The sequence below is a fragment of the Kluyveromyces lactis genome (assembly GCF_000002515.2).
Source record: "Kluyveromyces lactis strain NRRL Y-1140 chromosome F complete sequence".
NCBI lineage: Eukaryota > Fungi > Ascomycota > Saccharomycetes > Saccharomycetales > Saccharomycetaceae > Kluyveromyces > Kluyveromyces lactis.
This window is the reverse complement of record NC_006042.1, coordinates 496,196-518,291: the sequence shown is the minus strand read 5'-3', so window position 1 is coordinate 518,291 and position 22,096 is coordinate 496,196. Positions and strand designations below refer to the sequence as shown.

The window sequence follows — 22,096 nt, the reverse complement described above, 5'->3', positions numbered from 1 at the left end:
GGATCATTCTAACATGAGATTAAACAGAAACCCTGTGTCTATTTTGCAAAATGCGTGTACTCAAATACAACAATGATGTTAGAGATTATGTAGAAAGATGTAAACTAATTTAACATGAAAAAACGTTCTTAATAATGTAATAGGAAGAACGGTTTCTTAAGCCTTGATAGCATACTTTCTTTGTGGGAAAGCAATTTGCTTCTTTCTTTGCTTTTCAGTAACTTGGGAAGCTTCGAATTTGGTCAAAGCTCTTCTCAAAGCTCTGGTCTTCTTGGCTCTCAAGTCCTTTGGTTGGTACTTCTTACCCTTGTACAATTCTCTGACAGCTTGTCTTTGGTTTTGAGAGATAACAGTCAAGACACGAGCAATGTTCTTTCTGACAGTGTTGATTTTTGGCAAAGATGGTCTGGACAATTTTTGAACCTTCAATTCGGCCAATTCCTTCTTCAATTCAACCAATTGTTGTTCCAATTGGTCCTTGGACTTGGTTCTCAATTCGTAAGCTTTAATACCGGCCTAAATAAAAATGCCATCGAAATGATGTCTATTGTTAGTAAAAATTGTTCATATTAAAACCAATACCACACTACTCATATAGTTGTCCTGTTTCAGAACTGCAGTCCAATTATTTCGGACATCTCCTTAGGAGATGTAGAAGAGCATAAATATGCAGGATAGAATATTCAACGAAAGGTGTTCCGCAGAAGCTTTTAATTCAGGTTTCCAAATTCAAAAGGAAATTATGGTATCTTAAGCCTGTTATCATAGTTGTTCTTGTCTTTCTCCTCTACACTCTAGATGTCAAACGTTTCCTATACGTCCATCGAAAAATAACTGTCGTTAGACCATCTATCTTGCCACAAATTTGGTTATTGACTTGTGCATTACAATACCGATAATGTTGAAGAGTTTCCTCGCCGAACGGTTTGCTCAAATATTGTTTGTAGGCTATCTATCCATGCATTCTCAAAAGTCATCCATTTTCTTCGTTATATGCTCTATTTCTTGCAGTTCGTTCACACGCTCCATACGACTCACTTGCACATACCATCTCGAATGTTGTCTTACTGTGGTTTCCTCTTATCCAAGCTAATAAGAGACAGGTAATATCTAATATGATAGCTCTATAACACTAGATAGCTTTGAAATTGGATACATCAAATCCTATTGAAAGAGTCGGTCCAGTGAGAATTTCAAAATCATCATCGAAGCTCAGAACAGGAAAAAGCTAGAAATTACTGTAAAAGGAAAACTAGAAAAGAAAGAAAAATCCCAGGAGGAAGTGAGCTTTCTTTCTATTTTGGGAAATATATATAGTTTTGTCCGGTCGGATTGCAGATGTCTCGTGTGATGTCTGGGTGTTGTTTTATTTCAAATGAATCGTTATAATGTATGGGTGTTACAAACAGTCCTAGGAAACAACCGATGTACTGTCACGTGTTATAATCTCAATTAAAAAAAGGCAAGTTCGAGCAGTGTCTTCGTGAACATTGGATATCGTTTAAGAGTGCAATTGTTAAAAAGTTGTTCATGGTAACGAATGAATGCGTACGAATTGTTAAAAACGATGCTTGTGTTTGAATCAATGTGAATAAAATTTACGGTTAGGACGAATTCACGTGCTTTGTAGATTTCGATAGTACATTGGATAAACCTAAAGTATATATATGATATAACGATATTGTAAGATAAACAGAAAATGACGAGAAGCAGAAGATAATAAACAATAAGGGGACCAAAATCAGAAAAGAGGATGATCAATCAGTGTTATCCACTAATGTGCATGATTAAAGATATTTTATTGATAATTCTTATTCGAAATCCCTTTATTTTCGCTTCAGTTTTCATGTAGATATGTTGTCATTGTCACTGGTACGAATGAAGAATTTGATGCGGTTCCCGAGTATGTTTATTATGTTCTTTTCATTCAATGATCTCGATGCAAAAATCGAGGGTTTTTTGAACTGATATCCGAAGGAAATTGAGTTTGTGGTTTAATTAATTTCGAGTCTCGTTTCGTTATCTGTCATTCCTACCCTCTTGCAATGTTTCTGTGTAGGTTTTTTTTTCTTATAATTCGTTCGTAATGGAAATATATGGCATGCTGGTTCAGAATAGAGGTATAACCTTGACAATATTATAGGAGGAGATGAAATAAAAGTAAGAAAGAGAAGAAGGAACAAAAAAAAAATTAATAACGGATATATCTGTTGGAATTATCTATATTCCTGAATATTCTAATAATTTCAGTTTCTTTTTTTGTTATTGGATATTGATAATTTGTAAATAGGTTGCTGTTGTTGTTGTTGTTGTTGTAATTTTAATTTTATTGATTCATTTCATTAAAACCCCCATTTAAGATTGGTTCTTCAAAGTAGTACTCAACCATTCCAAACCTTCGTACAAACCTTCACCAGAAGTAGCACAAGTAGCTTGAATGTACCATGGACGTTGTCTGATGGAGTGTAAGCCCAACTTTTCGGTGATTTCGGCAGCTGGCATGGCTTCTGGCAAATCCTGTTTGTTAGCGAAGACCAATAGAACAGCGTTTCTGATTTCGTCTTCGTTCAACATTCTTTGTAGGACTTCTCTAGCTTCAGCAATACGAGCTCTATCGTTAGAGTCAACAACGAAGATGATACCTTCAGTGTTTCTAAAGTAATGTCTCCATAATGGTCTGATCTTATCTTGTCCACCGACATCCCAAACAGTGAATGAGATGTTCTTGTATTCAACAGTCTCAACGTTGAAACCAATAGTTGGAATTGTAGTGACAACTTCACCCAATTTCAACTTATATAAAACAGTGGTCTTACCAGCACCATCAAGACCAACCATCAAGATTCTCATTTCTTTATGACCGAACAAGTTGCTGAACAACTTAGAAAACGAAACACCCATCTTGTACTGCTTTTTAGAATTATGAAGTTCTTGGTTTCCTATAAATTAAAGAAAACAAATTTAATCCCAACTGTAATCGATAGAATTAAGGTAATACCGAAACTCAGTCGCAAGGAGAAGAATTCAGAAATTCAGTTAGTAAAAACGATCAGAGAATAAATGGAACGTCTTATTATAGTGGGAAAACAATTGAACATAGAACTGAAAAAAAAATAGATTCAAATCAGGAAAAAAAAGGAGACAAGAGAGAGAGAAAGAAAAACATCCATAAACAAAAAATCAAACATGATAGAGACACACAAACAAACTCCAATTCCTTAGGACATGAGTCTTAGCCAAGCCAAGATCCGGTGATACTTTACCTCCCATACTAATTTTCGTCTTCTCGTCTATCGGTGGTAACTAATTGAGGCGATTTACTGTCTTTTTTTTTTCTTCAGTGGATATAACCCAGAAACACCCGCACAAATGTTTTTTTTCTTTTCCCTCCCAATAAAATATTCTCAGACAAACAGAGAATATAGGATGAAAAACTTGAAAATTGACAAATGGTAAATAATTGCGGCAAGGTTTACTGAGGAACACCCAATTCGCACAGATCGGAAACGCGTTTATCGCGTGTAATTCGTGTTACAATTGCAATTCCACCAAGTTTGAACGTCCAAATTCGTTGCTCGCCGGTACCTTGATACCAAACGTTACGCGCTGGGAAACATACTTCCTTATCGCTGAGGCTTCTGCTCCCTTTCAATGTGGGCTAAGTATATAATTAGATCTAAACAAAATGGTAACCTTATCAATGCTCTTGCTATTTTTTATATATGCTTTTTCCAAATGGGACGGGAAAAAAAAAAATTAGGCTCTACGTGTCAAAGTAGGGTAACTGTATTGGGATTGTCATTTCATGGTAACAACGATATTGAACGACCTGACGTGAGAGTTGGCAACCAGCAATATCGTTTCGTCTTTTTTTCTTTTATTAGTCTGATGAGCGTATACATTATGTAGCTAGAGGGTTATGACCTATTTATTATCTGGTTAGCAATATATCATGATGTTGTACAGTTTGTTTCACTTGCCGACGTTCATCTTGCAATCGGCATACTGTTTGAGACCTCTGATGAAAACGTAGTATGAAACTTGATCGTTGTCAGTTTCCCAGTATAATTCTGTTAATCTGATATGCCATGGTGGGAATCCTTGTAAATCCAATGCAGGACCGAAAAATAGAAGTAAATCGGGTTCATGTCCTACGAGCTGTGTTAGTTCTTGGTTGACTAATTTCGTATCAACGTCTTCCACCTTCAATTGGCCCTTGGCACATAGATCGGCCATTGTCTTGGTCAATTCAAGGATCGTGTCTCTACCATCAACTTTGGATAGTAAAGAAATTTCAACGGCCACCTTATGTTTTGTCGTTGACTTTTCAGGCGATAAATCCTTCTGATCCTCGTCTTTGTCGAAAAAGATTTGGTTTGTATGCGGTATCTTGATTGCGAACTTGGGTACATTATCCAGACCAAAATACTTCGCTAGTTTATGATGGATGCCGGCTCTTAGTTCATGCACGTTCTGTTTCATCTTACCGTCGTAATCGTACAGTATTAAATGCTTAATTCCGGCAGAAACGGTCCAGCATACCACGTCACTCGCGTCGTTGATGAGTCCCGGTAGACCTCCACCTATGTCACCCTCGGGTTTTGATTCTAAGATTGCCGCTAGCCTTTTAGGGATCTTCTGTAATTTATTCACGTCCTGCCTGATCAACTGTGGTGAATTCGAAGGATTATACGCCAAGTCCAACAGTTTGATGGCAATTCTATTGTATTCACGTTGGAAATATCTAGTGATAGCATATATCACGTAGAGAAATATCAAAAGCGTCTTGTATATGGCATATTCTATCTTCCCGCTGAACTTTTGGTTTGTATTAATATTTTTACGTTTCAACACATCATCAACATCCGTGTTCATAACTTGTGTCACTGTTTTCTTCAACCCAGAAACTGACACATCCAATGGAGTTTTGGTAGCAGGTGGAACTCGAGACTTTAAATCACTCTCAGTTGACATCTTGGATGGGGTAGCTCTATAATAGACACTTAGCGGTTCTGATAGTCTCTTTTTTGTTCCTTCAATGTTGCCAGACAGAAATGAATAAATATATAAAACTCGTAACTGTTTTCACTCCTTATCCCTCCTTTTATTAACGTTAAGCAACCTTACAACCTCGCACGGTGGTGTATATTCGTATCACCAATCTTGGGGTTCGACCGTTGTTCTTCACTTCCGCGCTTTCCCAAAAGTTTGTTTCAACTATTTTCCATCCCGTGTCCTTTTTATACTGAATCCTTAACTATTAATTCTAGTTTTTTTTGTTTTCCTTATTCGAGACATCATCCCGCTATCAAAGTTGAAACATCTTCGCATAATAAGTAGCATTCACGCTAACATGTGTAGCTGCGACTCAGTTTTTCAGCATGATACATGAACTCTACTTGATTCTGAATTGTTTGAGTTCAAGCATTTACACTTTCTAACGGCTAAGATAAAAGTAAGATTTTACATACTCCTTCCGGTAAGCGTCATTCAACATGTAATAAATTATATATTAAAGTACTATTATAAGATTAGTTAGTGTTCCTAAGTGTTACTATTAATATCGGTTTGAGTGCTAGGTCCTTTATTTTGGGATGAGGAGTTCCATTGACTCATGATATCATGTGATATCGGTTGATGAGTGTTATCGGTAGTGTTACGCGAAAGATCTTCTGTTCCTCCGCGATGCATTAATTGGGCCATGTACAGATTAATTTCTTCCATCCTTTGAACACTGGCCTTGTGGGAAGAAGATCGAGTAGTGCCTGAGGTTGAACTATTGCTATTGAAACTGCCGCGCTCGCCACGATTTTTATTACGAGCGTCAGTGTACTGGTGTTTGAATGATTTACCTTCCTCAGTCTCATCTGTCTCTTGTTGTTGTCCCTCTTCCTCTTCTTCACTCGAGTCAGTAAGGACGGATGGTGGGCCTCTTTGATACGTTGTTATACCAAGACCATTACCCAAGTCGACAAAGTTGGGTTCTGTCATATCCGATTGCGGAGATGAGCCTGTGGTGTTCAAAAATTCGATGTTCCGTACACCAAATTGTGGCATCTGTACTTGAATAGGATATTTTTCATTGTTTTGGGTTCCATTATAGCTGGAAATAGTATGGTTATAATTTTCATCTGTATGTATGTTATCATCAGCTTCTCCGTCACCTTCATTGTTCGGTCTTGTCCTTTGAAACAAATCTGGAAAGGCTTTGATCTTCTTGTTCCATTCTATGGAGTTTATTCCAGAAGAAGATTTCTTGTACAACTCATCGATCTCTTCCAATGATAATCCATTCGTTTCGTACACGGTGAAGTACACAACAAGAACCCCAACAGCGTTCAATGACCCCCAAACAAAGAAGATTTTGGTACCGATACTCGTTTGTCTGACACTGCTATCTATGTGCATAATGTAAGGCGTTATTAATGCACAGATGAAATTTATTAGCCAGTTTGATGCTGCACAGATGGCGGTGCATTTAGCGCGAACACCCAATGGATATAATTCAGCGGAAATTACCCACACACCACCACCCCAGGTGGCCGAAAATGATGCAATGAATAAACAGATGAATGCAATCATCACTTTGTTCGCAACCATGGAGTCAGTCGCTAATCCGACTATAGCAATAATGAAATTGGAGATAGTCATAAGAATACCACCCATCAATAACAATTTTCTTCGTCCGATATATTCGACCAAGAATAACCCCGGAATGTTAAACGCAACATTTACTGCATATGTGACGAAGGAAACCAAATAGCTTTCGCTGACACCACTCTTATTGAAAAAGTCTACGCCATAATAAAAGATAAAATTGATACCACTCACTTGCTGAAAAGCCTGAAGAGCGATACCGGTCAACATTCGTAGACGCTGTTTGGTTCTTGATCTCGTTGATCTGAAACAATCTAGGTAAGAGATTTTTCCGAATGACATCTCGTAATCATATGTTGCTTTGATCTCAACCAACTCTTCAAGTAATCCGGAGTCATCCTCTGGTACGCCACGTAAAAAGGATAAAGATTTTGCCGCTTTGTCTAGCCTATCTTTGAAAACATAGTATCTTGGGCTTTCAGGGAGGAAAAGAATGCCGACACCGAGTAGAAAGGACCAAATATACTGTAATCCGATCGGTATTTGGTAACTAGATGCATCCATTCTTTTATATGTTCCTTGGGAAACTGCACTTGCTACAAGTAGCCCCCATGTAATGGCCCACTGGTAACAGGAAATAATTGCACCACGAACAGATTTCTGTGCAGCTTCACTTTGATATAATGGCACCGCAGCCGATATTAGTCCAACACTCATACCAGAGAGGACTCTTCCAACTACAAGTATGGTCATAGAACCAGCTGCCACCTGTAAAGAGTTTCCTATCATAAATACCACGAACGTACTAAAGATCATTGTAGTCTTTCGACCATAAGAGTCGGAGATTAAAGGTGCCAGTAAGGCTCCAATGAACGTCCCCAAGGATAAAAAAGACACTAATATCGAGATTTGTGGTGTTGTGAAATGATTCTTGTTAGGTGCAAACTTTTGGTTAACATAAGGCATTTCGCTGATATTATTTATTAATCCTGTATCATACCCAAACAAAAATCCACCCACAGCAACAAACATACCAACAAGAATGGAGATCTTCTTCGATTGTTTGGCGGGAGGTGCAAGAAAGATTTCTGATTCCATTTCTGATAAAGATGCGAAATTTGTGAGTTCGAAGTTTTCTCCACTATTCTCAAGTGCCTCTTCGGGTGACGATGTAGCGGAAGCATTATTCGATTTACCACCCGTCGGTACTTCAGAGGAGCCTGCCTCGTTACGCTCTTGTGCTTTCCGTCGAAGAAACACTAGTTTGATAGCTTGAGAAATATTCTTTCGTGGAACAGAATCAGTAGTCATAGTGATCGTTGAGCCGTAGTCATAATAGTTTGGGTCTCTAGGTACTTGCAAATAGTACTGGTAAACTTAGCTTTTTGTCAAGTTAAATGCGATTGAAGTGATATGTGATGGTTGTTATTATCAGACGGGCTATCTTTTTGATTTCCTCTCAGATGTTGGTCAATGTTATATATCAATTGCTCAAGGGATTTGAGAGAGTTTTGGACTGTAAAATCTTCGACTATAATCAACAAAAAGAAAATGCTTGGGTGAACAATACTCAGATAGTATGCAAAGGTCGACAAAACGACGTTCAATATTATGGTAAGTGGACTTTCTAACTGGCAATACCCTTCCAGGAAACTATATAACTAATTATGTCTACTGGTTATTATCTCATGTTCAACAATTGTTCAGCCATCGCTTTTTTGATTTTTTTGATTTTTTGGCACTTCGCATAAAGCGAATCAATGTGTTAATCACACATGCTAGAGAATAAAGATAAGAAGAAATCAGTATGTACACATCCTAATTATTGAGCTAGATGTCGTGCTATATAATGTGTTTTGTACAAATTGGCCGATTTTCTCAAAACAATGGATGTTATCGTGAAGAATGCGATGGACCATTAAATAAACTAGTCAATAAAGAAACAATGATATCTGATGGAGGCATAATGTTGTTGTTGTTGTCCAACAAAAACTATTGAGAAGAGGTAGCTTCGGCAATGTTCATTAATCTCTTGATACCAGTCAACCAGTTTCCTGCCTCAGAGCTATGGTTTGCTGACAAATCTTGATGAATAGTCATCGCCTCAGAGTAGTTTCCTTCCTTCCAGAAAGCAACGATCTGATGCAATTTGTCAATCGTTGGTTGGGTTAACAAGTCGTGGTGTTCCAAATGTTTAATTAAAATCTTGATTCTTTTGTCACAGTCCTTCAATTGTTTAGTGTATTCTTGTGGAATTAAAGGTGTCACTCGTTGTAGCTCTGCAGTTAAAAACTCAACAATAGGCCTGTCACTCTCGGTGATACCAGCACCCTGTTCCGCTGCAATTTCGACATTTGTAGGTGACACTGCAGATTGATCGTATTGTACAGCTACCGGATCTACCATAGCTGGACTGTGAATTGGAGGGGTAGGTTTGGTCTGAATTGAGCTTAGAAGATTGCTTGCTGCGCTTGCATCACCAACGGCAGTACTTTTCCTATTCATTTTCCTTGGTGGAGGGACGGCTGCAGCTTTAGGAGCTGGTACCGGAGATGGTATAGCAGCTACTAAAGCTTTTGGTGGCACAATCCCTGTGGGCGTGACTGCAGATGGAGCAGGACTGTAAGGATTTACAGGAGGAACAAAAGACCTTCCGTTTGTAGCCGGGTTTGGAGAAGCTGGAGGCATTAAAGGATTTGATATTTGCTGTGGCATTTGAGAAGATTGTACAGCGCTGACAGTAGGCGCATAAGAGTTCGTCTTTTTTAATGGTAGCGGAGGAGATGCAACTTCGGGTGGGGAAGTAAGCTTTGGTGTTCTTCTCACATTAGGCGGTGGTGGTGGGAGCGTTGAGTTTGTAGATGCTCTCGAAAGTGGAACCGCTGCAAGATCGGGGGTACCATACGATGGAGTTGACATGCCAATTGGAGCTGTGTTGACAGCCTTGGCACGGGTTGGTTTTTCTTTGCTTACTGATGGGAGATCATTCCAACCGTCGATTGGTTTATCATGTAGATGAGGCGTTTGACCAGAATATCCACTAGCACCGGAAATTGGTGGCGGAGCGACTGGAGAGCCAAGTGGTACAGGCGCTGCCACAGGTAGTGGGGCATATGGGTTAGGTGGGATACTTGTAGCAGTTTGTGCATATGGGTTCACTGGTGGCGTGTAAGATGGTCTGGAACCCACAACAGATAGAGGAATTTGCTGATTTACCGCAGCCGGAGCATATGGATTGGGTGTTGGAATTGCAGAAGTTGTCTGTGGAACGAAGCTTGGCTTTCTTGGGACGACATTTGGAGCAGTTGAGGCAGGAGGCTGATGAGGAGCAGCCAAAGGATTTGGGGGAGGAATTCCAGAGTTTGATAAACGAGGCGCACCATTGGCAGTTGGTACGGAAGTTGAACCGTATCTTCCTTGTCTGGATTGTAGGGTACTGTTTGCTGTCCTTTCTGTTGACCTAGTAGTACTTGTTTTACCGGAGGCAATCAGCACACGTTGCTTTTCACTTTTAACCTCTTCGTTATCGTCCGGTAAAGTTTCCAAAAATCTTAATGAAAGCTCGAAATCGCCATTGGCAGCTGTGACATTGACGAATTCCAAAAACTTTGAGATTAGCGTTTGATTAGTTAATTTAACAGTACCTTTGTCAAGGTAGTCAGATAACACGGTGAACCTTTCCACAAATTCAGTTAAACATTCCAGATGGGCCTCGTATAAGGTGTCCTTTTGAGACGTCAATTGATTTTCAAGTTCAGGGAATTCTTTCAGCCAAATTGACGCAATGCTTTCCAAGGACTGGCCGCTCAAATATAATAAAATAGCATCTTTTCTGTTTCCCTCGTGTAGTAATCTATCACCTAATTTTACTAAAAGTGAATTTTTCTTTGAGATATCTTCCTTGGTGTAGTTGAAAATGAACTGAACAGCATCTTTCCATTGAGAAACATCGATGTTTGTAACAATATCTTCAACATCGCGTTGAGCAACAGAGAATAAAGTTCTTGCCAACCCAGATTGCTCAGAATGCTTGGAAAAGTAGGCGTTCTTCGCTTTATCCGCCAACAAGGCATCATTGGAAGTAATAGCGATCACCAAAGCCTCTAATAACAAGTCCTTCTCTAAAGCCTGATTTAAAGCAGATTTCAAATCACCTTTGATCAAAAAGTTAGTGAGTGGTTTCATTGATTCAGAAAAATCAAGCTTGAAAGCGCCTTCGGGAACGAATTTGTCGTTTAGTTGGTTGAAGAAGTCAGCACCATCTTCTTCTGACTTTTTGATGATGTCTTCTTTGGCATCATCTAATGATAATGCATCTTTCAAGTAAAGTGCAGTTCCATCCATAGATAGATTCTCTAGTAAATTCCAGTCATCTTCGTTTGTTGCGTTGATCTTTTGTGATAATCTCTTATTGATCAATTTCACGAAGTCCTTGGATTTCAAGGACTCATCGAAAAGCTGATTCTTTTCCAGTCCAGAAATACAAGGTTTTACTACACTGACACCTTTACCATCATCGGATATTCTAACCAGCTTACCACCGAATGCCCATTGAGCGGCAGGAGATTTGTTGCCGTACCATTTTGGGGCTTGGATCTTGACAGTGTTAGGTTTGTCATCAACTGAGTTGGAGGTTACATTGTTCCAGAATTCATCCTCAGAAGCATGTTGCTTACTCTCATTTGCCTGAGCATCCAAGGTATTGCTCAAATTTTGCAACGTTTGAACGACGATCTTACTATCAAAGGATGCGGATGCAAATAAATCTGGAGCTTCAGGAGCAAATTTGGATTTAAAGACCCAGTTACCACGTGGAGCGAACTGAGTTAAGATGGAGCCTTCTTGCGGATTCCATAACACCGAAGTGTTATCACGACCACTGGATAACAATAGATTTTCATCTTGTTTGCACCAATCCAACGATAAAACACCCTTTGAATGTCCTTGTGATAGCACTTTCAATGGTACATGAGCATTTCTTAGATCCCACGTTAGGACAAGAGGTTCTGTATCTGAGCTAGAGGCGGTTGCAATAATGGTAGAGCTGGTTGGATGCCAGTCAACAACCGTCAATGGGACCTTAATACCAGTGGTAGAGGAACTGTGGTTCAAATGCAAAACTTGTTTCTTTGCCTTTAAATCCCACACAGATGCATACCCTGAAGAACTGGCTGATGCAAACACATGTGCCAACGATTGGTTCCATGACAACGAGGAAACTTCATCGATTGGAGTATTACTGATACCAGCCGAAAAAGGAGAATAATCTGAAGATCCGATCTTGTTTGAATCCCAAACAAAGATTTCACCTTGAGTGCCACCAGAGACAAGAACATTGTTCTGTTTGGCATTGAACTTCAATGTCTTGACAGGACCCTGATGTTTATGGATCTTAGCAACAGATTTCAAGGCTTTTGGATCGAAAAACTCAACAACACCATTTTCTAAGGCACCAGCAATTATTTTGTCATCGCCCGACCAATCCAAATCGTTGAACTTACCGTCAGCGACAACAGATCCACTAGGTTTAGACCCATCAAAAGACAATAGCGACCATAGTTCTAATGTCGAAGTACTTGAAAAATCAGCATCAATGGCTCCAGATGCAGGACCAGTCGCCAAAACTGGCACCCTATCGTGAGACCATGAAAACGTAGCCGTACGCGGATACTCAGCTAGCTTCACCATTGCTTCAAGTTATCACACGGGTATTAGCTAATATTGATGCGCAAACTCAATGCTACGTGTAACACTGTTTAGCCACCTTTTATTCTTCTGAAAAAGATCAGAACAAGCTGTTGTTTTCCTAAAATTCGGTTTACATATTTTGAATCTTCAATTTCTTTGGTTTCTTCAGTTCCCATCATTTATAAAAACTTCAGCAAATTATTTTTTTGCAGTCGAGATCTGGCCCAAAATTAGGCGAGACACCATCCAAAGGGACAACAACATGGACAATGTATACTCGAAAAGGGATCTTACTACCTATGTTACTGTACAATTATTGAGTTTATAGTAGGTATCCCGCACTAAGTACTGAATATGTTGTGTGCCTGGAGATTGCATAATCTTGAAAGCATTTATATCACGTGATCTCCCGGTGCAATTACGCCAACGCAAACCGCAGCCTGGTCGTTTATTACATAGATCAATAGTGTTGTATTGCAGTTTGGGGATCTCTGACGTTTTTTAACACAGCTTTCTTTTCTTATATTAATAGTCATTAAACCTTTTGTAGCTCAATCAAGCTTTTGGAACGGAAAATTAGTTCAGTGGCCATAAAGAACAATCGAGAGCAAGGTTTAATTGGAAAAGTAAAAACACTGAAGTATAAATGGTTAATTTAGTAGAATACAATACAATAAGTGCAATAGTACATGCAACAGTTAATCTTGAAACGACTATCACAGTCTACAGTGATACGTTGACCGAGTCAATAGCAATTATTCTGTCGTAGCTTCATACTTTCAATTATGTCTGCAGGAGAATCAAAATACTACAAGGAAGCATTAGCGGAGTATCAGGATATGGATAAAGAAGATCCTGATGCCTGGGACAAGAGAATATCGAACACAGGCTGTTACGTAGAGAATCTAGCTTTACAACTTTGCCATGCAGAGACTAATGATTGGAGACAGTGTCTTGGTGAAATGAAACTGTTCAAAGATTGTTGGCAATCCAAGGGTAATGACCAGAGAGTGGGGACAGTCGATGCAAAAGAACATTGAGATTTGCATTTACAGGTGTAAAAAGATCCTTCACTGTGAAGCTTTGTCGAAATACTCCACATATTGTATATAGACCCATTTAATTGTATATGCGAATACCCATCTGAATATTTTTAGTCTACGCAGCGCAACATTTAAATTGACATATTTTAGTTAAGGATAATGAATAATCGTTTCAATACAACATTTACACCAGAACATAACGAAATTTAACCAGTTCCCGGACCATAGGTGAAGTTTCCAAGTAGAATTACAGCAATAGTGCTTTATTGATGATTAAAAGACCATCAAATAGTAAGAAGAAGGCTAATCTTCGAAGATTGACAGGTGCATTAAGGGATTTGCTAGGCGAAGAGGAGCCAAAGAAAGAAGAGAATCTAAAACAAATTACTCGAGATGGTGTGGTTTACATCATGTCTAAAGAGAATCGATTAATTCCTAAATTGTCAGACGAAGAGGTTATGGAGCGTCATAAGAAAGCAGACGAGAATATGAAACGCGTATGGTCCCAGATCATACAAAAATATGAAAGTATAGATAATCAAGGTGATGTAATAGATTTACAAACTGGAGAAGTCATAGAAGATAATGGCCATTTACGAAACTTGAGCAACGAAAAATCAGTTCTACATAGTTCGCTACCAGATGGTGGTTCAGTGTCTTATAAAAGTGTTCTGAATGACATTATGGATATTAAAGACTCATCATATAATTCATCGGTTTGGCAAGATCACGAAACTAACGATTCAGAAACAGGGTCCGAGTCTGAATCTGGTCTCGAAGCCGATGGTTTAGATGAGGGATCTGGCTCTGAAGCAGATAACAGTAATGAAGTTTATATGAAGAAGTTAAGACCTAATCCTGAAAGTAATTAGTTCAGGCGCTTCAGATATTCATTTATCACTGTGTTTACGGTTCGTTCATGTATTGATATATTTTTAAAGGTTTTCTAGCAAATTCGAAGCTTTCCATCTTTTATCGATCTAGCCTTGAAAAAACCACAACAAAAGTACAATGAGAACGGCTGAAAAAGAAGTATAAATTGAGTAAAGTCCATTAGTAACCTCTCTTGACAAACCCAGCTTGTATCATTGATCTTAAAGGTAGGTTACGGCAAAGCGGTTGTTATTTTGAAGAAGCAAACTAACCCTGCATTATTTCTACCTACGTGGAGAAAAAAGTACACATACGAGTTAGCTCATTGAATTTGAATATGAGTGAAACAAGACCTAAGACATTTTTCGATATTTCGATTGGGGGCAAACCTGCTGGTCGGATTGTTTTCGAGTTGTATTCTGATGTTGTTCCAAAGACGGCGGAGAATTTCTTAAAACTCTGTGAAGGTAACTCGGGATTTGCCAAATCCAAACCGGATATACCATTGAGCTACAAGGGCTCGATCTTCCACAGAGTTATCAAGTCTTTCATGTGTCAATTTGGAGATTTCACTAACTTCAACGGCACTGGTGGTGAATCGATTTACGGAGAGAAATTTGAAGATGAGAATTTTACTTTGAAGCATGATAAGCCATTCTTGTTGTCTATGGCAAACGCTGGTGCGAATACCAATGGATCTCAATGTTTCATAACATGCGTTCCAACTCCACACTTAGATGGTAAGCATGTTGTTTTCGGTGAAGTGATCCAGGGCAAAAGGTTAGTCAGAACTATAGAAAATAATGCTACAGATGAAGCTGATAAGCCGGCCAAAGAGGTTAAAATTGAGGATTGTGGTGTGTTACCATCCGATTATACTGTTCCTGCAGATGCAGAAGCGACTCCGACTGATGCGTATGGTGACAATTATGAAGAAAATATAACAGACGATTCGAAGGTTGATCCCAACGACGTCAATAGTGTCTTGAACGCTGTAGAAGCAGTAAAAGAGATCGGTACTAAACAATTCAAGGAGAAAAATTTTGAAGTAGCCCTTGTGAAATATGAAAAAAGTAGTCAAATGCTTAAGCAGTACTTCCCTCAAGATTTACCAGAGGAGGATGTTAAAAAAATTGACGCATTAAGGGTATCCTTATTCTTGAACATCGCTTTGGTGTCTCTCAAGAGTAAAAATTACAGTAGAACACTTAGCGCCGCCACTGAAGCCCTTCATGCTGACAACACAGACGATAAATCCAAGGCCAAGGCATTGTATCGCCGTGGTTTAGCTTATTACTACACAAAAAACGCAGAAATGGCCGTGACAGACCTCGAATTGGCTACTACATACCAACCACATGATACTGCAATTATAAAGGCTTTACAAGACGCCAAGAAAGCCAAAAAGGAGTTGATTGCTAAACAGAAGAAGTCATTATCCAAAATGTTTTCCTAATTTCGATTCCTCTTATAAAACAAAATAAAATGGATACGTGTCTTAGTACTGACTATATATTTCCTCACATCTTATTCAAAATCCTTATCACCTATCAAAGTAAAATCAGATGGAAATATTCAAGTAATTAACCATCAGTTAAATAGTATGCTTCTTGCGATGACGGACATAAGTACGTTCCGCTATTCTCGAATGCATAGCAGATCCCTATCATTTCATACGTATTGCGTACTAAACGACATCCAAAAATTTTCAACTTTGTTCAAGTGGCAAAGAATAAAGAAAACAATGGCCAAAAACAATGCTTGACATGCAACAGCTCATTCAAGGAGAAAAGTCACCGCTCATACACCGGCATTTTGGACCTCCCCACTCCAAACACCAAACTCTGTACCCCTCTAGGATCTTTTGGCTACCACATTAGCTACTTCTTTGTCGTTTCAGTGCGTTACGTTACGTTAAATAAACAGCATATTTGAAGATTGTTAGTGTTTTCTATCAATCGTGTGGATAAACCATCTGAAAGCAATCTATTGAGCTACATTTAAGGAGTTTCATAACTTTGCGGAAATTGCAAGCCTGCTGCTTTAATCGTGATCCGATAAGCCTGCACTCCTATCTTGGATTTAAGGTATTTTTGGGAATCAACCTTTGAAACAAGTAACGAATTTCCTTTGAAGCGCTTATTGCACTTGCAAACTAACAGAAAAAAACTACCAAAAAAATAGAGGTATTCAAGGGATTGAGCGAACTGTGCTATCTACAAAACAATAAACAGATTTCGAATTACAGCTTTCCTTTACCCATTTGCATTTTTATTCATTTATTTTTCCTTCAAGAATTATATTTGACTAACAACAGAAAACAACAAGAGACATAACCCACTGCTTGGCTCCTTTTATCCCACCACTTGTTACTTCGGCCAAGAAACTGTAGGAAAAGTCCATCATATTGTTCAAACATTATTTTGAAGGGATTGTATTATATTTACAAAAATCATCAACACATCTATTTTCCAGCTTATTCTAACATAATAAACATTAATCCATATCAAAAAACAAAAAAAACTCCACCAAAAAAGCATCCTATTAAACGTAAAAGATGGTCGATTTTCCTTATTCTAGTGCTCCTCTTCGTACCATAAAAGAAGTCCAGTTTGGTCTTTTCTCACCTGAAGAAGTTCGTGGCATTTCAGTGGCTAAAATCGAGTTCCCAGAAACAATGGATGAGAGTCAAATGAAAGCTAAGATTGGTGGACTTAATGACCCAAGACTAGGATCTATAGATCGTAACTACAAATGTCAAACTTGTGGTGAAGGTATGGCCGAATGTCCAGGTCACTTTGGACATATCGAACTTGCCAAGCCTGTGTTTCACATTGGTTTCCTCTCGAAAATCAAGAAGGTCTGCGAGTCTGTCTGTATGCATTGTGGTAAATTACTCCTTGATGAATATAATGAACAGATGAGACAAGCTATTAAGATAAAGGATCCAAAGAGAAGGTTCAACGCCGTGTGGACTCTGTGCAAAGCTAAGATGGTTTGTGAAACAGAAGTTCCATCTCCTGATGATCCAACAGTGTTCCTCTCGAGAGGAGGCTGTGGTCACATTCAACCAAGCATTCGTAAGGATGGTTTGAGTTTAGTAGGTACATGGAAGAAAGATAAAAATGCTGACGACTCAGATCAACCAGAAAAGCGAATAATATCTGCTGAAGAAATTCTTAACGTGTTCAAGCACATCTCACCAGAAGATGGTTGGAGATTGGGATTCAATGAAGATTTCTCTCGCCCTGAATGGATGATTTTGACCGTCTTGCCAGTTCCACCTCCACCTGTTCGTCCATCGATTTCTTTCAACGAATCACAAAGAGGTGAGGATGATTTAACATACAAATTAGGAGATATCTTGAAGGCAAATATTAACGTTCAGAAACTTGAAATCAATGGTTCCCCTCAACACGTTATCCAAGAATCGGAGTCTTTGTTGCAGTTCCATGTAGCAACTTACATGGACAATGATATTGCTGGTCAACCACAAGCTGTCCAAAAATCCGGTCGTCCTATTAAATCCATTCGTGCCCGTTTAAAAGGTAAAGAAGGTCGTATTAGAGGTAATTTAATGGGTAAACGTGTTGATTTCTCTGCCCGTACAGTGATTTCAGGTGATCCTAACTTAGACTTGGACCAAGTTGGTGTCCCAAAATCTATTGCCAAAACTTTAACATACCCAGAAGTCGTCACACCTTACAATATTGACCGGTTGACTCAACTAGTTCGTAATGGTCCAAATGAGCATCCGGGTGCTAAATACGTTATTCGTGAAAGTGGTGATCGTATCGATTTACGTTACAGTAAAAGAGCTGGTGACATCCAACTTCAGTATGGTTGGAAAGTCGAACGTCATATTACAGACAATGATCCAGTTCTTTTCAATCGTCAACCATCCCTTCACAAAATGTCTATGATGGCTCACAGAGTGAAAGTCATGCCATATTCTACCTTTAGATTGAACTTATCTGTCACTTCCCCATATAATGCAGATTTCGATGGTGACGAAATGAATTTACATGTTCCCCAATCTGAAGAGACTAGAGCCGAATTGTCGCAGTTATGTGCAGTGCCTTTGCAAATTGTGTCCCCACAATCTAACAAACCTTGTATGGGTATTGTGCAGGATACATTATGTGGTATTCGTAAAATGACTCTAAGAGACACTTTCATAGAATTGGATCAAGTGTTGAATATGCTTTACTGGATTCCTGACTGGGACGGAATTATCCCCACTCCTGCAATCTTGAAGCCAGTACCACTATGGTCGGGTAAGCAAGTGCTATCCATGGCTATTCCTAATGGTATTCACTTACAACGTTTTGATGATGGAACAACTTTCTTATCACCAAAAGACAATGGTATGTTGATCATTGATGGTAAAATCATTTTTGGTGTTGTTGACAAGAAGACCGTCGGTTCATCTAGTGGTGGTTTAATCCACGTGGTTACGAGAGAAAAGGGACCTGAAATTTGCGCAAGACTCTTCAGTAACATCCAAAAGGTTGTCAATTACTGGCTCTTGCATAATGGTTTCTCCATTGGTATTGGTGATACCATTGCTGATGAGAAAACCATGAGGGAGATTACTGAAGCTATCGCTGTTGCCAAGAAGAAGGTCGAAGATGTCACGAAAGAGGCTCAAGCGAACTTATTAACGGCAAAACACGGTATGACATTGCGTGAATCGTTCGAAGATAATGTCGTTCGTTATCTAAACGAAGCTAGAGATAAAGCTGGTCGTTCAGCAGAAGTCAACTTGAAAGATTTAAATAACGTCAAGCAGATGGTTAGTGCGGGGTCGAAGGGTTCCTTTATTAATATCGCTCAAATGTCTGCATGTGTTGGTCAACAATCTGTTGAAGGTAAACGTATTGCTTTCGGTTTCGCTGATCGTACTCTTCCACATTTCTCCAAAGACGATTATTCTCCTGAATCCAAGGGTTTCGTGGAAAATTCATATTTGAGAGGTCTAACACCCCAAGAGTTTTTCTTCCACGCAATGGGTGGTCGTGAAGGTTTAATCGATACCGCCGTGAAAACAGCTGAAACAGGTTATATTCAACGTCGTTTGGTCAAAGCTTTGGAGGATATCATGGTCCATTATGATGGTACAACAAGAAACTCTCTAGGGAATGTTATACAGTTCATCTATGGTGAAGATGGTATGGATGCAGCGCACATCGAAAAGCAGTCAATTGATACTATTCCTGGATCTGATAGTGCTTTCGAAAGGCGTTACAGAATCGACCTATTAAATGAGGAGTACGCCTTGGATCCCTCTCTTTTGGAATCAGGATCCGAAATTATCGGAGACTCAAAATTGCAATTACTACTTAACGATGAGTACAAACAGCTTGTTGATGACCGTCAAATTTTGAGAAGGGTGTTTGTCGATGGTGAACACAATTGGCCTCTACCTGTTAACATCAAGCGTATTATCCAGAACTCACAGCAAACATTCCGTATCGATCAAACCAAACCAACTGATTTAACAATTGAAGATGTTATTTCAGGCGTAAGGAAATTACAGGAGAAGCTTCTAGTCGTACGTGGGAAGAGTGACATCTTAAAAGAAGCTCAACAAAATGCAATCACGTTATTCTGCTGCTTATTGCGTTCTCGTCTAGCTACACGTAGGGTGATTGAAGAATACAGATTGAACAGACAGACCTTTGATTGGGTGCTAAACAATATCGAAGCACAATTCCTAAGATCTATTGTTCATCCAGGTGAAATGGTTGGTGTTTTGGCTGCTCAATCCATCGGTGAGCCTGCCACTCAGATGACATTGAATACTTTCCATTTCGCTGGTGTGGCCTCCAAGAAGGTTACTTCAGGTGTTCCTCGTTTAAAGGAAATTTTAAATGTCGCCAAAAATATGAAGACCCCGTCTCTTACTGTGTATTTAGATCCAGAGTACGCTGCTGACCAAGAGAAGGCTAAAGAAATCCGTTCAGCTATTGAACACACAACTTTAAAGAGTGTCACCGTCGCATCTGAAATTTATTATGACCCAGACCCTCGGTCGACTGTCATTGAAGATGATGAGGAAATTATTCAGTTACACTTCTCCTTGATGGATGAGGAAACAGAAAAATCTCTAGATTATCAATCTCCATGGTTATTACGTCTAGAACTTGATCGTGCGGCAATGACTGATAAAGACTTAACTATGGGTCAAGTCGGTGAAAAAATCAAGGAGACATTCAAGAACGACTTGTTCGTTATATGGTCAGAAGATAATGCTGAGAAATTGATTATTCGTTGTCGTGTTATCCGTGATCCTAAGACCTTGGACGCAGACGTCGAAGCGGAGGAAGATCACATGTTGAAGAAAATCGAAAATTCTATGTTAGAGAAAATCACTCTGCGTGGTGTCGAAGATATTACACGTGTGGTGATGATGAAGTATGATAGAAAAGTCCCTAGTGAAACCGGTGAATACCATAAAGTTCCCGAATGGGTTCTAGAAACAGATGGTGTGAATCTTTCTGAAGTCATGACAGTGTCCGGTGTAGATGGCTCACGTATCTACACAAACTCCTTCATTGACATAATGAATGTATTAGGTATTGAGGCTGGTCGTGCGGCCTTATACAGAGAAGTGTACAATGTTATTGCTTCCGATGGTTCTTATGTTAATTACCGTCATATGGCTCTATTAGTCGATGTCATGACATCACAAGGTTTCTTAATGTCTGTTACCCGTCACGGGTTCAACAGAGCCGACACTGGTGCTTTAATGAGATGCTCCTTTGAAGAAACTGTGGAAATTCTATTCGAGGCAGGTGCGGCAGCAGAGTTAGACGATTGCCGTGGTGTCTCTGAGAATGTCATCTTAGGTCAAATGGCGCCAATTGGTACCGGTGCATTTGACGTCATGATTGATGACGAATCTCTAGTGAAATACATGCCTGAACATAAAGAAGTCAAGACAGAAGGCCAAGAAGGAGGTGCTACACCATATTCCAACGAAAGTGGTCTTGCAAACGCAGAGATTAATGTTAAGGACGAACTAATGTTCTCACCTTTGGTTGAATCAGGGGGAGCAGACGCTCTCGCTGGTGGATTTACTGCTTATGGTGGGGCCGACTATGGTTCTGCAACCTCTCCGTTCAGTGGATATGGTAACGGCCCTACTTCCCCTGGCTTTGGAGAAGTTTCCTCTCCAGGATTCTCTCCAACCTCACCAGGTTATTCACCAACTTCACCATCATATTCACCAACTTCGCCATCATATTCACCTACATCTCCGTCTTACTCACCTACATCTCCTTCTTACTCACCAACGTCACCATCATATTCTCCTACATCCCCTTCGTATTCACCAACATCGCCATCCTACTCACCAACATCGCCATCATACTCCCCAACATCTCCATCGTACTCCCCAACATCACCTTCATATTCTCCAACTTCGCCTTCCTATTCTCCTACATCACCATCTTATTCTCCTACATCACCATCTTATTCACCCACTTCACCCTCCTACTCTCCAACCTCTCCTTCATATTCTCCTACATCGCCATCATATTCTCCCACTTCACCTTCCTATTCTCCAACATCGCCATCCTATTCCCCCACCTCACCATCCTATTCCCCTACTTCTCCATCTTACTCACCAACCTCACCACAATACAGTCCTGGTTCTTATTCTCCAGCTGAACCTAAGCAACAAGAATCAGACGAAGAGAAGAAAGAAAATAAGTGAGCAGGAGAATAATTATGTTTTCTGCGAATTGCAGCAGATTATCATTAACATATTAATGAACTTCATTCTATTCTGGAATTTAAAATTTCACGATAAAGCTTTAGAGACGAACATCTTCAGACCTTGTATTTTAGTATAGTTTTATATCTACCTTTTTTAAGGTTCGTAATTTAAT

At 39.4% G+C, this 22,096-nt stretch overlaps 9 protein-coding genes across 9 annotated transcripts; 4 read left to right on the top strand and 5 right to left on the bottom strand.

Annotated features, from left to right (window-relative positions):
- Positions 1-156: 156 nt before the first annotated feature.
- Positions 157-1,051, bottom strand: RPL35A (60S ribosomal protein uL29; the record flags this gene model as incomplete). The annotated part of the gene is made up of 2 exons (XM_455318.1): positions 157-516; positions 1,049-1,051. The coding sequence occupies 2 exons, from the start codon at positions 1,049-1,051 to the stop codon at positions 157-159; spliced, it is 363 nt and encodes a 120-aa protein (XP_455318.1).
- Positions 1,052-2,355: 1,304 nt separating this feature from the next.
- KLLA0_F05225g (uncharacterized protein) lies at positions 2,356-2,901 on the bottom strand (the record flags this gene model as incomplete). The annotated part of the gene is made up of 1 exon (XM_455317.1): positions 2,356-2,901. The coding sequence occupies one exon, from the start codon at positions 2,899-2,901 to the stop codon at positions 2,356-2,358; it is 546 nt and encodes a 181-aa protein (XP_455317.1).
- A 1,071-nt stretch (positions 2,902-3,972) lies between these two features.
- On the bottom strand, positions 3,973-4,974 carry NUS1 (ditrans,polycis-polyprenyl diphosphate synthase; the record flags this gene model as incomplete). The annotated part of the gene is made up of 1 exon (XM_455316.1): positions 3,973-4,974. One exon carries the CDS (start codon positions 4,972-4,974, stop codon positions 3,973-3,975), a length of 1,002 nt encoding a protein of 333 aa, XP_455316.1.
- Positions 4,975-5,544: 570 nt separating this feature from the next.
- On the bottom strand, positions 5,545-7,908 carry KLLA0_F05181g (sugar porter family MFS transporter; the record flags this gene model as incomplete). The annotated part of the gene is made up of 1 exon (XM_455315.1): positions 5,545-7,908. The coding sequence occupies one exon, from the start codon at positions 7,906-7,908 to the stop codon at positions 5,545-5,547; it is 2,364 nt and encodes a 787-aa protein (XP_455315.1).
- A 681-nt stretch (positions 7,909-8,589) lies between these two features.
- On the bottom strand, positions 8,590-12,285 carry SEC31 (Sec31p; the record flags this gene model as incomplete). The annotated part of the gene is made up of 1 exon (XM_455314.1): positions 8,590-12,285. The coding sequence occupies one exon, from the start codon at positions 12,283-12,285 to the stop codon at positions 8,590-8,592; it is 3,696 nt and encodes a 1,231-aa protein (XP_455314.1).
- A 785-nt stretch (positions 12,286-13,070) lies between these two features.
- COA4 (Coa4p) lies at positions 13,071-13,325 on the top strand (the record flags this gene model as incomplete). Its single annotated transcript, XM_455313.1, has 1 exon — positions 13,071-13,325. One exon carries the CDS (start codon positions 13,071-13,073, stop codon positions 13,323-13,325), a length of 255 nt encoding a protein of 84 aa, XP_455313.1.
- A 272-nt stretch (positions 13,326-13,597) lies between these two features.
- SCM3 (Scm3p) lies at positions 13,598-14,200 on the top strand (the record flags this gene model as incomplete). The annotated part of the gene is made up of 1 exon (XM_455312.1): positions 13,598-14,200. One exon carries the CDS (start codon positions 13,598-13,600, stop codon positions 14,198-14,200), a length of 603 nt encoding a protein of 200 aa, XP_455312.1.
- Positions 14,201-14,538: 338 nt separating this feature from the next.
- On the top strand, positions 14,539-15,657 carry CPR6 (peptidylprolyl isomerase CPR6; the record flags this gene model as incomplete). The annotated part of the gene is made up of 1 exon (XM_455311.1): positions 14,539-15,657. One exon carries the CDS (start codon positions 14,539-14,541, stop codon positions 15,655-15,657), a length of 1,119 nt encoding a protein of 372 aa, XP_455311.1.
- Positions 15,658-16,758: 1,101 nt separating this feature from the next.
- Positions 16,759-21,921, top strand: RPO21 (DNA-directed RNA polymerase II subunit RPB1; the record flags this gene model as incomplete). Its single annotated transcript, XM_455310.1, has 1 exon — positions 16,759-21,921. The coding sequence occupies one exon, from the start codon at positions 16,759-16,761 to the stop codon at positions 21,919-21,921; it is 5,163 nt and encodes a 1,720-aa protein (XP_455310.1).
- Positions 21,922-22,096: the final 175 nt, after the last annotated feature.